The 15,191-nt window shown below is 47.5% G+C and overlaps 1 protein-coding gene across 2 annotated transcripts in view; it reads left to right on the forward strand.

Annotated features, from left to right (window-relative positions):
• Positions 1-15,191, forward strand: part of UBAC2 (UBA domain containing 2) — a 159,131-nt gene that overhangs the window by 115,115 nt on the left and 28,825 nt on the right. For both annotated transcript variants that reach the window (XM_007467221.1, XM_007467222.1), the window contains exon 7: positions 3,882-4,127. In XM_007467221.1, coding sequence (XP_007467283.1) covers positions 3,882-4,127 — 246 coding nt within the window. The remainder of the gene's footprint in view (positions 1-3,881; positions 4,128-15,191) is intronic.

The raw sequence follows: 15,191 nt of genomic DNA on the forward strand, positions 1-15,191 counted from the left end.
TGAGCCTGCGCGTCCGGAGCCTGTGCTCTGCAACGGGAGAGGCCACAACGGTGAGAGGCCCGCGGACAAAAAAAAAAAAAAAAAAAAATCTGTCCTCATCCCAGTGCCAAAAAGATGTTCCTTCTGTATTTTGTACAGAAAGATTAACAGTTTTATAAATTATATTTGTGTCCTTATTCCATTGGGAATTTATGTGTGGTGTCAGGAAGGGAGAGCTGTTTTGTCTTTATCCTCATGTGTGGCCCGTGCAGGTGCCTTGTACTCGAGTCTTTTTCTCTGCTCTTGCTCTTTACATCGATTTGAGTAGCTCTACGTAAAGACCACACTGTTTTAATTACTCAGACTTTATAGCATCCTTTGAAATCTGATAGGCCTTATTATGTTTCCCCAAAATTATCTTGACTCTTCTGGATCATTTATTCTTTATTTTTAAATCTTTTTATGGTGATACATAACACACACCAAAATGTGCATAAACTGTAAATGTCACGAAGCCAAACAAATCACTATGAAGCGGACACACCCGTAAAACCCTATGCAGGTCAGAGCACTGCCGGCCCCTGGAGCCCCGGTGCCCCTCCCTTCCGTGACTGCTCTCCTGGCGCAGATGGTCATCACCGCCATGCTTCGCTTTATGGTTTTCCCACTTGACTGATCCGTTTACAAAGTGGGGCCATAATGTATGCAATCTTTTGGGTCCAGCTTCTTTTTCCCAACATTATGTTTCTAAAAATTTAAACCTTAATATTCCATACAAATTTTAGGATTGTTATTTAAGTTCTAACCAAAAAACCCCGAGTCTCTTTTGTATTATATTGGATATATATATTAATATGGTGAAAATTGATGTCTTAACAATTTTGCATCTTCCCATTCACAGATGTGATGTTATGATATCTTTATTTATTACTGGAGTTTTTTTTTAATGTCCCTTATTATAGTTTTTTAGTTTTTTATAAAGGCCTTATATATTTTTTATTAAATTTATTCCTAAGTATCTCATTGTTTTTGTTGCTGTTGTCTGCTCACAGCTCATTGTTTTTCCTTCCTCTAGGCAGTCAGTATTTGATCTCTGGTTACTTTTGTTGACTTAAAGAAAAACGCACAACATAAGAATTGTGAGTTTAAGGTTTATTCAGGGTCTTGCTGAGGACTGTAGCCTGGGCCGTAGCTCTGAGGAACCGCTCCAAAGAAGTAGGGGAGGCACCAGTATCATAAATTATGAATTTTTTGGCTGTGAAATACATCTAGTCAAGCATACATCTCAGTCAAAGATTACCGCCAATCAGAAAGAGCAGAATCTCAAGTTAATTTTAGTGCTTTCCTTTGTATGTGAAAGTGCAAGAATCTGGGGTCATGGAAATTCTTCCTGAGATACGCATCTAGCCCTCTAGGGGCCTGTTTATCTAAAGCACAGAGTGCCTCATCCAGATTTTTCACCCTGAATTCTCCTCAGGGTGCGCTGTCAGCGGGTGACTGCTGTGGGTTGTGACTTACCCTCGTATAATGAGCTACGCTCTTTTGTTCTTTTTTGTTCACACTTTTAAGGATTTCTTTCTCTGTTTCACTATAATGGATCTAGATATAAATTTCATTATGTTATCCACCTTGGGACTATTGCATTTTCAATCTGAGTATCTGTATTCTTTATTAATTCTGGAAAACTCAGCTATTATCTCTTGAAATATAGTCCCTTTCTTCCTATATTTCTTCTGTCATCTTCTTCTGGAAGTTCTATGAGACATACACGGAAGGCCTCTCTGTCTGTATGAAGTCCACATGTGTAGAGCCCCCGGCCTCCCCTGTTGGCCTGCTCTACCCGCTCCAGAGCCTCTTTGATGCAGGCCCTGCAGAGCTTTTACCTTCTCCCTGTAGAGAAGGGAGAGGGTAGATAGGGGCTCTGCTGGGTGAGGGGAGGCATTGGGGTTGCTTCTTGCACAGAGTTCTGTGACCCTCCACTTCACTCACACCTTCACAGTACCTGGTGCCTCTAATCCCTGAGTCCGTCGGGGGGACCCTCTCCCTCATTTGGATTTACCCTTCTCATATGCTAAGTATTTCTAACTACTCAGTGTGTTTTCCATTTTGTCAGTGTGCTTGAGGATTACAGATGCTTTCTAGTTTCAGTGAATGTAAAGTTTGTTTCTGTTTCTGTTTTCTTGGTTGTTTTGTACCATTTTTGAGAGAAGTAGCATAGAAATTATTTGAAACCAAAAGTCCTTTTCCACTCACTCTTCAGCCTCCTCCAGTGTGCCTTTTGCTCCTAACAGTGCACCAAAACTGTTCTTAATTTTGCCAAATCCAACAGTCATCTTCCTCTCTCTGTCTTACTTGAACTCTGGGCTACATTAGACATAGCTGACTATTCCCATCTTAAAACACTGTTCTCTTAGCTTCAGTGGTACTAAACTCTCCTAGTTTTCCATCTTCTCACTGGCAGCCCCTTCTCAGATTTCTTTACTGGCTTCTCCTACTCTGTCCATCCACAAAATGCTGGTGTACCCTGGGTTCAGTCCTAAGTCCTCTTCTTTCCTCTGTAATAACGTCCCCCGCCCTCATTATCTCCTGTAGTCCTGTTGCTTTAAACACAGTCTTATACCACTGACTCCCAAATCTTTATCTCTGCAAACTTTTCTCTTGAGTTCCAGATTTTTATATCCAACAACCCTCTTGATAGCTCCACTAAGATTTCTAATGGATACTCCCAAGCTCATTCCTGCATTGCACTTGGCTGTTTTCTCTGCCTGAAACGTTCTTCCTCCAGTTCATCAAATCACTGGCACCTCACTATCCTTAAGAACTCTGCTCAAGTGTCACTTCCACCCGACCTAAAGAAGGTCCTTGCTCCAAGTTACCTTATTTTATTTCCTTCACAGATCTTGTCTGGAATTGTTTTGTGTGTTTGCTTACTGTCCAATCTCCAATTTGTTTACTGTCCAATCTCCATATTGATCACGATTACCTCTGTAAGAGTAGGGCTTTATTTATCTTGTCTTCTGCTATACCTTAAGTGCCTAGAACAGCACCTGGTATATAGCAGATGCTCAATAAATTTTTGCCTAATTAGTTAATTTAACTTTTATTAGTAAAACATTAAAGTATACTTTTCTCTTATTAGACAGAAATTTGTCAAACATGTTCTAATTTGGTGTGAATAACTTATCCTAAGAATCAAGTTCACAAAATTAAAGATTTCTCTTTAACCAAGGAATAGCTATTCTCATTTTTACCTAGGAAACCATAGAGACTCCTTGGACGCCTCTTACCTTATAAATTGCCTTAAAGATGAAAAATAGCCTTATTCGGAAACAGAATTGTTAATTGCTAACTATTGGCAAGGATTTTAAAATCTAGGAAAAATACTTGCAAATTTTATTAAAACACTGTATACATTTTAGGTAGTCTTTATTTTCTGATAAATGTATTTACATAGTTGATATTGATGCTGGGTCACATCATCGAATATCAAAAGTCGTTTTCTCTCAGTATCTCTCTCTGATGGCCATCTGCCAATAAGAATAACCACAGAGTTAGTACAGTGTGAAAGTGTTTTGATAATCAAATATTTCATGGCTTTTTTTTAAAAGACAACATTGTTTTTTTAAATATTGTACCAGTACTTTGAGTGTTAAATAGTTAGGATTTTGCTATCCCTTCTAACTTAAGAAAAACACATTTGTTTACTGAGTAAATTCAATTTTTTGTTGGTTTGTGCTGCTTAGTATCCTGCAACCTGATAGGAGTTCTGGTTATCACCTAACACTACAACAGTGAAGGAAAACACCATCTGAAGTGTTTTGCGGTTATTGATTTCTATGTTAAATATGTTCTTTAACATTTTATGACATTTCAACAATCCAGTTGGGCTCTTTTTCTTTTAGATTTCCGGGCTCTGCTACAACAGCAAAATGTTACAAGTTCATGAGGTGCTCTGCGTCCCCAGCTGGATGGCAAAGTTCTGTTCTTGGACACTTGAGCCCATCTTCTCATCTTCAGAACCTACCAGCGAGGCCAGAATCGGGATGGGGGCCACGGTAGACATTCAGAGACAGCAGAGGATGGAGCTGCTGGACCGGCAGCTGATGCTGTCACAGTTTGCACAAGTGAGGCGGCAAAGACAGCAGCAGGTAAACGATAATAATCACAGTGGAAAATTCAGAAATACTCAGGGGCCTGCGTAAACTTCTCCTTTGAGACTGTGTGTGTGGTAGAGTCTACATTTCATTCCTGTGCATTGTATCATAGATACCTTGACATGTTTCCAAGTGGAATGTAGGTCTCTGATAGTGGCTATTCTTAGTGTTTTCTTTTTAAGGTAAAAAAAGTAACTTGCAGCTGAAAGACTGGTCAAACTGGACATTCTTGCTCCACTTCTATTAGATAAGCATGATTTCTTAGAGAAACACCAAGCCTAGTTAACAAGACGGGATATTTATCTGTTTTTATCATCTTGTAAAAGCCACAGTGTCTTCCTGTTAAAATGCTTATTATTGTGTGCTCTGGTCTGAAGAGCAAATGTCAAACTTCTTGATTTTCCTTGGTTGAAATGGAGAATATGAAGGTCAGAAAATTTTCAAGGGAACAACCAACAAGTAGATCAGATAAATGCCGTGTTTTCTTAGCCTTGTCATTAATTGTCAGGAAATACTGAGCATTTATCCACAAAAACTGCTCTATCCAAACAATCCGACACCACACTGGTCTTTCCAGGGTTACTCTGCGTCAGCCTGAAACCTCATACCTGGTCCTTCTTTGGCACTTCTGTGATCCAGTGCATTGGGTTCCTCGTTTCTTGTCTCCATCCCCTTTACCCGCTGGGGTATGAGAGAGTTCTGTTCTCTCCTGCCATCTCCCGATCTCCTGCCTGCATTGCGTGTGAGAAGTAGGTCTTCATCGTGTGTGGTCTGGAAAGTGAAATCAGGTGTGATGTCCCTGGACGTCAGTGGAGAGGTGGGTCCCAGAGTTTCTATCTGGGGTGGGAAGAAGGGGGCCCCTTATCAATGGGCCGAGTCTGCAGATAAAAGAGAGAAGTGAAGGCTGTTCCCTACAGGTGTATTTGAATTTGAGGTGACTCTGGAACATACAATAAAGGTGCCCCTGATGTAGCTGAACATGGAGGACAGACATCACTCTTGGAGAGGTCAGAGCTGCAGGTGCAGATCATGGATTAAGTGTGTAGGGTTGGGAGGTGAGTGCGGTAGGAGAATCACATCCAGGATGAATGTAGGCTATAGGCTAAGCCTGTACTTAGCAGGAGGAAGAGGTAGATCCTTTGAGGAAACAGAGGGAAGAATGAAAAGTATGAGAACTCAGAACAAACAGTGTCCAAAAAACTGAGTAATAACGAGTATAAATATTTTCTGATAGAATGGACAGAGCTGTGAGGGAGAGAAAGAAGTGTATGGTTCTGAGGTTTCTGGCTTAGCCAAGGAGAGAGATCAGTGACGGCACCATCCCACCAACATCAGAAGAGCAGGCGGTGGGAAATACATTGACTGAGGTACCTTCAGGCTACCTGAGGGGAGATTCCCTGGTAGATAGCTGTGGTCTTGTGCTCATGAGCAGGATAAGAGGTTGTGTTTCTGAGGTTGGTGTCCCCAGGCAGACTCTCGTGTGTGAAGTGGATCGGAGAACGCTGTCAGGATGAGCATCTTTGGCGGGGGCGGGGGGTGGTGGTGGTGAAGGGCAGAGGGAGACTTCGAGCCCCAGTCACAAAGAAGGCCCAAGCTAAGCTTACGGTGCCCAAGCCCTGGAGTTGCGAGAGACCTTCCGAGTTGTCCCAGATTCAGAAAGGTGTTGGCGCAGATTGCAGGCGCCTCTCCCCAGATGCACACCGTCCACAGAGCAGGTGTTACTTGAGAACCATCAGGTGCCCGCCCTGCCGGCAGCAGGAAGATGGATCGCTGGTCCTGAAGGAGGGGGAGGATCTGGGTCGCAGACCCGATCCAGGTCTGTCCAGAGCATCCGCCCCTCGTGCTGCTTGGATCTTCTTGTTTTGCTTAAGTTCTCGGAGCAGCACCTCCAAGACTGCAGTGGCGCTCTTTTCCCAGGAGAAACCTTCAAGAGGAAGGTCAGCAGGACAGACTGCATCCCCTTCTGCTGAAGCCGGTCTCGAGGATACACTGATGACCGTCTCCCTTGTCTGTTGTCCACTTGAGAGTCCCCACCCTTGGCTGGAAGTCTTACATGATGAAGCGACACATGCTGTCATCCCTGTGGGGTCTGGGTCCCCGGTCCCCAAGCCCTTCCCGGCTGTGGCTGCTGCACTTATCTGTTTACTGTAGAAACTGGGTGAGGAAGTACAAGAAGATGCCCTCGCAGATCACCCGAGTGCCGCCCATGATCTTCCCTCCCCTTTTTGTGCCCGTGGCTGTAGCTTTCCCTGGTGGTCAGGATTAATTACTCCTGCCGGGATAACGACTCCTTTCCTTGCCTGCCGGTCTTTCGGCACGAGAGCCTAAACTGACTGGGCAACAGCTGTAACTTAAGATGTAACGGTGTTCTTGCTTCGTCCCCGATGGAAGCGTTCCCTTTCTGTGAGCCGAGCTCTGTAAACCACGGAATCCAGAGTTGTGGGACGGGAAGCCCAGATTCCCCAAGTGGGTCACCTTGAGGGAGGCTAGTCAGGGCCACTTCTCCTTGCATCCCTTGTTTCCAAGAGCCGTGTGTTCTGCCTACTGGGGACACAGCACCCGTGTGAAGGTTGTTGATTTAGGGTCTGTACTGCACACTAGAGCCCCAAGCGCTGTCCTTGGCGGGTACCATCTCCAGGTTGGCATCTCACTCCCACCTTCACCTGGCTACCCATTGGTCTGGCGAGCTGGTAGCGCCTGGGTCATGCTGTGTGAGGGTCAGTGTATCCCGTGGTCTTGGCACTGCTGCGCCCTCTTTGCTAGAAGCAGGCCTTGTGGTCTGATGTGATGTCATCTGGAACCCTGGTCGGTACCTCATGCCCTCTGTCAACCCACAGAGGTGGTGCTTAGCGACAGAAAAGGCAGGCAGCCCCATAACCAGAAAATGTGTCAGTTCCAGGTAAAATAAATTGCTGCCTGTAATAGTCAACTCAGGTTGCCCTAACAGAATACCGCAGACTGGGCAGCTTAAATAACAAATTTTTCCTTATTGTTCTAGAGGCTAGAAGTCCAAGATCAGGATACCGTCAAGGGTTGGTTTCTAGTGAGGACTGTCCTTGGCTCGCAGGCAACCACCTTCTTGCTGTGTCCTCACATGGCCTCTTCTTGATGCCTGCATGTTCCTGGTGTCCCTTCTTATAAGGACACCAGTCCCATTGGATTAGGGAGGGCCCCATTTTTATGACCTCATCTAACCTTAATTACCTCTTTAAAGTCCCTGTCTCCAAATACGGTCACATTGGGGGTTAGGGACTTCAGCCTATGAGTTTTTTCGGGGGGCATGTCTCAGTCCATAACGGTGCCCCTCCCAGACTGAAAAGGGCCCAGTATAGTCTACCTGGCTCTATGACTGTTGGTTCTCCTTGATGGGTGGTGGCGTACATATCAGGGCTCAGCACTGCTCTCTGTTACTCTGGAAGCTAAGTCCACGTTAGTGAGTGGGGCCCATGCACAGTGGGGCTCCTTCCCGGCCATCTTGGCTGCTCTGTTCACCTGCCAGCCCTGGGATGGCCGGTGACAGAGGCTGGCTGACGTCAGTCTGCCGACTCATTCTGTCTCTCTCTTCTGTGCTGGATGTTCACGCTAAACACTGGAACCTAGATGTCACGCTTCATGCCTGTTCCTTGGCTGGACCCACATGACCCTTCCCAAGCTTCCTTGTTCCCTACCTTCCCATCCCCTGACCACCTAACCAAGTCATTCACCACGTCCAGTGAGTCCCTAGGTGTTATTTACCTCAGGCCACCTCTCTTTCCATGCAAAGCGACGATCAAATGCACTGCCCAAGCTCTACCCATTGGGAGCATTTGTCCCCGTCACTGTCCTTCAAGGTGACCGCTGAGTGGAGCTGTAGTGCAGCCACGGTCTCTTTTCAGCTTTCAGTTGTGTACCAAGCCAACCCATCTATGAACCGAATTTGGCCATTTTCCTCCTTGTCACTTGGTGGTTAGGGACCCACCCCCATGTAGCAGGAGGTATGAACTGGAGAAGAGGTTTTTATGCAACAGAGGTTATCGACATGGTGGTCTTGGCGGACCTGCTTGTGCAGCTCGCCTGCACCCCCTGCCCTGCTCGTGCTGACCCTGGATACACCACTTACGTCGGACGATGCCTTTCTTTGGTCGCACCTGACCACAGAACTTGGTAGGTCTCATACTTCTGACGACACACTCACTCTGTACCCGTGATCAGGCACTTCTTGTCCCCCAGGGTCCAGCAGCAGTGTTTCGAAAGTGTGTAATTCTCTGCTGTGTATGCGTGCCCTTGCTCCAGTGCCCTGGGCGTCCGCATCATGGTGGTCCTCTGTGGCTCGTTGCAGACTCCACCCAGTGTCTTCCCCACCACAGATACTTTGAATATCATAGTATCTGCCGGGTTGCACAGCCCAAGCATCCATGACCGAACCAGACCAAAATCCCTGCCCTCTTGGAGAGGGCCTTCCAGCCGGGCGGCTGTGAAGTGACGTCCTTTGGTCTGTGACTCTCCCCGCTGCATGGCAGGCTCTCCCACTTTCCAAGGTCAGTCTTGCCCACAGTTCAGATTCCCAGCCCCTGGGCTCTTGCTGCAGACTTCTCATTGTGCTGGAGAGAAGAGCGTGTGGTTCTTTAGTCCGGGGCTTACTCAGCGCCCTCCTCATTTCTTCCCAGCGTCGGCCTCGAGAAACACAGCTGTCTCCTCCGTGTCCCCTGAGGCTCGGGGATGCCGGTCTGCCCAGAGACACACAGCTGTCGGCAGGGCTGCAGACTAGGGGCCCAGATGTGTCCGATTCCAGGGCCTCTGTGTGTGTGTGTTGTTGGTTTTTTTTCCTTTCCTTTTTTGCTTCGGCTGTCAGGAAACTCAATGCCAAGTTTAGTGTTCAATCAAAGTTAGAACTTGTGCTTCCATCTTCTATGTTTTTAAAATACCTTTTTTGATTGTTTTAGTGTCCTTGTATCTTACTGTAGGCCTTCTCAAATTCTGTTATTGCATTTAAGATAAGCTTCTCACTTGTTTACAGACTGTGGGATTTCAAATGTTTTTCATAGAACCCAGAATTTATTTGGTCAAAAAACCAATCAGTTCCTAGTTACTGTACATTAGATTGATCTGTTTGCAGTTTTTAATTTCAAGCACTCCAAAATAATGCCAAAGTCTTGTTTGAGTGTAATTCCTTTGTACGTCTTTTGCCTGCTTCTGTCGGATTTTGTCTCGCCGCCTGGCAGCTGCTGCTCTGTGCTCGCTGTCGCCTACCCACCTGTGGTCTGCACTTGGCTCTGCAGTCGCAGTCAGCCAGTCATTATTGAGACAGTGACCAAGACTGGTGGGGACTCGGTGGGCACCTAAGAAGTGAAAAACCTGTCTTTTCCCTTAATGAGTTTGTGATCAACGTCAGGGAGCTCAGCAGATACACTTGAATTAGAGAAACATCCAAGAACGATGAAATATAGACCGAGTGCGTGGGGCAGTAAGACACCCAGGAAGGCACCATTGGGGGTCCTGTCACTGTGAGAGGAGGTTTCAGGGGCTAGAAGGATGGGCAGGATGTGGGCGGGCGGAGAGGATGAGGCAGGTCATCCCAGAGGAGAGGACCAGCCAGAGGGAGGGAGGCGTGGAGGCGATAAGGAGGCCTGAAAGGGGAAGGCCTCTAGGAGACATGGGGGCCTGGGGTGGTACGGTACCTAGTGACAGAGAGAAGTAACACAGCGACTGTAATCGAGGGAGGTGTTTTTCAACCCCGACGGCAGAGTTGGATTTTGACATTGGAGGCTGTCAAAAGTGGTTTAGTCAGTTGTAAAGGTAGGACAGGTATCTCAGAGAAATTCCTCTCATTGCAGCATGTGAGATGGGTGAAGAAAGGAGAGACCACGGAGGAAAAGACCAACAGGAGATTTTAGAAATCCAGCGCTCTGCTCTGTGAATGCCTGGCCAGGATAATGGCCAGCTCCTCACTGAGCTCCTAACCGGCATTGTCCCCTGAGGTCCAGCCCGCTGATCTCTCCCCCTGCACACTCGCAGTCCGTGGCTCTCCCCTCTGTGCTAAGCTCATGGCTCCCAGACTTAGACCTATGGTCTAGACCTCCTCTCTCCTGGGCTCCAGACCTAAATATCCTACTGCCTGCCGGGCATCTCCACTTGAATGCCCCACAGGCACCGGAAATTGACCCTTGCTTTGCTAAATTGGCTTCTCTGTCTCACTCCCTCCCGGATGGAAAGCACCATCGTCCACCCAGAGGCCCAAACCAGAACACTGTGGCTTCCCCTTGGACTCTTCCCTCGTGCATCCGTGTCCCTCGTGTCCCTTCCCACACCTGCACCCCAGAGAGTCTACCTTCTCGCCGTAAACCCACCACTCCCTCTCTCTTCATCCCCCGCCTTAGTTCAGGCCACCTATGTCACTCACCTAATAAAAGCTTGTCACAACTGCCTCCCTCTCCCGGCCCTGCCCCACACTCCAGCCCCCAGGGCAAGCTCTGTGAAGACACAAACCTGATTGTCTCACTCCCACCAAAGTCCTTCAGAGGCCCTCCTGAGCCTACAAGCCAGTTCTCGCTGGCTACACAAGGCCCCTGCCTGCTTTTTAGCCCGTGCCTTCCCCCGGCCCCCAGCAGCCTCGGGCTAATCACGCCGAACTGTTCACAGTTCATCTCAGCCCCGTGTTGTTTCTCACTTCTTGCCTCTTCATCTACCCTTCCCTCTGCCAACAACGAACTTCTCCTGTACCGACTTCCCCACCGCACCCCATCTCACCCACACACGGTCTCTGCTTGCCCAACTCTTGCTCACTCTTGAGTAAACTTTCTGAAATCCCCTCCTCTGGGAAGCCCTCTCCGGCCTCCCCGGCAGCACTGACGCTCTGTCTGTCCTTAGAGGCCCTGGCGTCTTTCCTGACCTCGCCACTCCCGCCCCTCACCATTGACTCACGTCCCATCTGTGCCCGTGGTGTGTCTTGGGGTGGGGGTGGGGTTTTCCATTGTGTCTCTAATGTGTGAATAATGCATGGCATGTGGTAGGCACCCATACATTTGGAGAATTAGTGACTTGATATGTATATAATAAATATTTACAGAATTTCTTAACGTACTGAGGCCAGCTGAATACAGGTGAGTAGTCCTGGCTGGAAACTATACAGCTATCCTCTGAGAGGACAAACCACTAAAGACAGCCCGAGACCCATGTTCAGGGGGAGCAGAGAGGAGGAAGAAAGGAATTCCAGGGGGCGGGGAGGAATCCGGGAGAGTTCAGTGGCACAGCCGCCGGGAGAGGAGTGTTTCGGGAAGAATGGGAGAGGGGGTGCTCAACAGATTCAGAGGCTACCCTCCCACCCCCCAAAAAACGGCCAGGCAGAGACAATGACGAGGAGATCACAGGAGTCAGCAAGAACTGGCTGGCTCTTGAAAGGAGTCTCAGTGGGAACGCGCGCGCCACCTTAAGAAGCAGTGCAGGGTTTGGAAGCAGAGGAAGGGCAAGCTTCACTTGTGCCCTGACCAGCCAGCCTCACCCTAGGGCATTGCCACGGGAGTCACGTCTTGGTTCTCGAAAGTGGACTCTGGCGTTGCACTTCTGAAACAGTTGTAACATGCTCTGCAGCGAATACACCTCCACGGCTCTAAAGGGCAGTGAGCAGTGTGAGGGCTCTGCAGACCTTGCTTCATCTGGAACTTACAGGGTCAGTGCACAGTGTCCTGAAGTTCATCGTCAGGCACAGTGACATGACCTTTCCGGACACTTCCACGGTGGTCAGTACGCAGAAGCTTTTGGCTGACTGGCTTATGGACTCGTTGTGATGAGGGCTGAGTAGACGACATAATAACGCCCGGTCCCTTTCTTCCAGCTCTCACCTCCTCCCACAGCAGAGCTTTCCCACTCTTCTGTACGTTGATGTAGCGGCGGCGTGTCAGTCACACGTTGAGTCTACTCCCACCAGCTTCTTGCTCTCAGGTTCACTCCCCGCCCCCAACAGGGGTGCTGGCTCCATGGTCGGTGACGTTGCCGAGTCATTTTGGTACTAGCAGCTGCGGATCATTTTCCACTGCTGGGACCTTTACGTAACTTTTCATGGGTTCGTGCTTTATTCATTCACCAAGTAGCATTTGAATTCTTGAAGGACAGGAGCTGTGTGCTCCACTTATTTATGCCTCTCTTGGTTCCACTGCAGTGTGCAGCCCCGAGGGAGAAAATGGCGCTGCCCTGGCCTTCAGGAAGCCTGCAGCCCCTGGGGGAAGAGAGATGAGTCAGTGCGAAGTGCTAGGTTTCTCTTGGAGTTTGCACCAGCAAAAGAGTCCTGGTTCTCCCTGAGGGACTCAGCAAAGCCCTTTGTGGTTGAGGGGAATCTGGAAGAGACCAGCACTCGGGCAGGCATTTCAGGCCTAGAGAACTGTGTGAGAAAAAGCACAAGGGCTTGAGACAGCTGTGGGAACACAAGTGATTGCATTTGCCTAAGTTCAGGGCTCCCCTAAGGAGGAAGCAGTGAAAGAGAGGCTAGGGAGAAAGCCGAGGCCAGGACATCGGGGATCTTGTGCTACACTGAGGAGTGTTTTTTCTTTCGTCCTGCTAGAAGTAGTGAGTCAGTGAAGGCTTTAGGCAGAAGAGTAAGTTAGATATGTCTTTAATAAAGATTACTTTGGGGACTCCCCTGGTGGCACCCAGGTTCCATCCCTGGTCAGGGAACTAGATCCCACACGCATGCCACAACTAAGGAGCCCGCCTGCCGCAACTAAGAGCCAACGCGACCAAATAAATAAATAAGACTACTTTGGCCATGACATGAACACCCTTGAGAAAGCTGATACTGGAGGAAGAAGACCAGTCAGGAGATGGTGAGGATTCTCTGAGTTCTGGCGGTGAGGCAGCGTGTCCTCACTGCATGAGACTACATGGCCACAGTCAAGCTCTGCGAGCCTCTGTGCGTTCACACCTCCAGAACAGTCACTGAAATGCCCTGTAATGATGAACATTTGAACAGCAGGGTTGCTGCAGGAGTCTCTGCGGCTTCTTAGCATGGATTCCCCTTTTTGCCGGTCATGATGCCATCACGATAGAAAAACAGAATATAAATGAAAAGGGGAAGAAATTTGCAGTTAAGGAGTCAACACTGGGTTGACGGGGAGATCTGTGCACAGTCTATCTAATAGGGTTGTCATGAGGATAAGATAATTTATGCAAAATAACTTGATATACCAGAAAGATCTGTCAAATATTAGTTATTCTGATTGCATTGGGGATCTGTTTTGGGGCTCTCAGGAAGTTTGAGAGAGAGTCCTGATTTAGGAGCTAACCGGATAGTTACTACTCTTTAAAACTTGTAACCTTTAGAACAAGGGTCAGTAGGCTATGGCCCATGGGCCAAACCCGATGCTAAGAATGGTTTCTACATTTTTAGTGGCTCTGTAAGCACCTGCATAATATCTTTGATTTTGCCTATTGGTCTTCAAAACCTAAAACATTTACTACCTGCCCTTTTACAGAAGAACTTTGCCCACCCCCTGCTCTAGAAGATTATGCAGCCAGCAGCTTTCCAAGCAGCTCTGTTTCCCGGGAAGTCTGTATTCTCTGAGATGTGATCGTCTGTTACTTGTGTGACCCCCATTCTCTCTGTTGGCTGGTGGTGATAATGCCATCATATACCACAACATAAACTTGGTGATAAGACTTTCTAAGGTATTTCTGTAAAATCTCCATTTACTCTAGAAGTAGAATTACGGTGAAGCCCACTAAGAACGCATCATGCTTGGTATAAGCCAAGTGGGAATTCTGTCAACAAAGCAGTGAAGTCGTTTGGTGCTCATTTTTTTCATTACCTCTTCACTTCCTCTGGCTGCCCGTGTTTCCTGATTGATTATCACCTCTGTTAACAGTAACGAGCAGCTTATTTGACCTGCAAGGAGAGAAGATGTTGATGCTTACAGCAGCTCACCATTATTCACACATGCATTTCAGTTATTTTCTCAGTATTTGGTTGAATGGTTAGCTAAGTTTCTAAGCGAGGATGAGGTGTATTCTCTCACCCTCACTTAGAAACATTTTGTGGCTGTGAAAATTTTCTCTTTATCCACCCCAGCAATCGTTGTTAGGTAACATCTAACATATACGTTATTATGAGTCACATCTGCCTTGCAAATCATGTGAGTTCCTTTTATTAATCAAGGATTTTTAATTTAGTAAAATATTTTTAGTGTATTGAAAGTGCTCTCAGGTTCTCATTTTTTTTTAAGTTTTTAAATAACTTTATTGAGATCGAATTCACATACCATATAGTTCACCTCCTTAAAGAGTACAGCTCAGGGAATTCCCTAGTGGTCCAGTGGCTAGGACTCCACACCGTCACTGCCAGGGCCTAGGTTCGATCCCTGGTCGGGGAACTAAGATCCTGCAAGCTGCACGGCGTGGCCAAAAAAGAGAGTACAATTCAGTGGATTTTAGTGTTCTCACAGAGTTATCCCACCATCACCACACTGAATTTTAGAACACTGGTATTACCTCAAAAAGAGACTCTTCCCATTAGCAGTCGCTCCCCAGTCCTACCACCCACCTCGCCCTGAGCAACCATGCATCTATCTTCTGACTCTCTAGATTGGCTTATTCTGGACATTGAATCTAATCATATACTTTTGGGTCCTTTGTGGCAGGTGTCTTTCACATGGCCTCATGTTTTTGAGGTTTGTCCATGTGGCAGCATGTCTGTCTGATTGTCCTTCCTCCTGGCGGGTGCCACACCACGGAGCCAGTGTCCGTCAGCACCCGTGCATCTGGTCTCTGAGGAAGCTGCTTACTCACCTCTTAGTTTCCATGAGCATCCTTTCCACAAGATTTATTTAGTGTTCAGCCAGGCTCTGGAGAGCACCACAGCAGACAAGACAGCACAATCTTTCCTCTCCCTGAGCTGAGAGTAGGAAGAGGCAGTTACAGCAAAATGTCACGAGTCCTCTTCTAGGAGAAGCCCCTCGCCCAGCCATGGAGGGTCAAGAAAGTGTGTCTGGAGTGGAGCCCTGAAAACTGTATACCTAAACCTGTGTGTGTGTGTGTGTGTGTGTGTGTGTGTGTGTGTGTGTGTGTGTGTGTGTGTGTGTGTGTGTGTGTGTG

Source organism: Lipotes vexillifer, unplaced genomic scaffold, assembly GCF_000442215.2.
Source record: "Lipotes vexillifer unplaced genomic scaffold, Lipotes_vexillifer_v1.1 scaffold291, whole genome shotgun sequence".
Classification (NCBI taxonomy): Eukaryota; Metazoa; Chordata; class Mammalia; order Artiodactyla; family Lipotidae; genus Lipotes; species Lipotes vexillifer.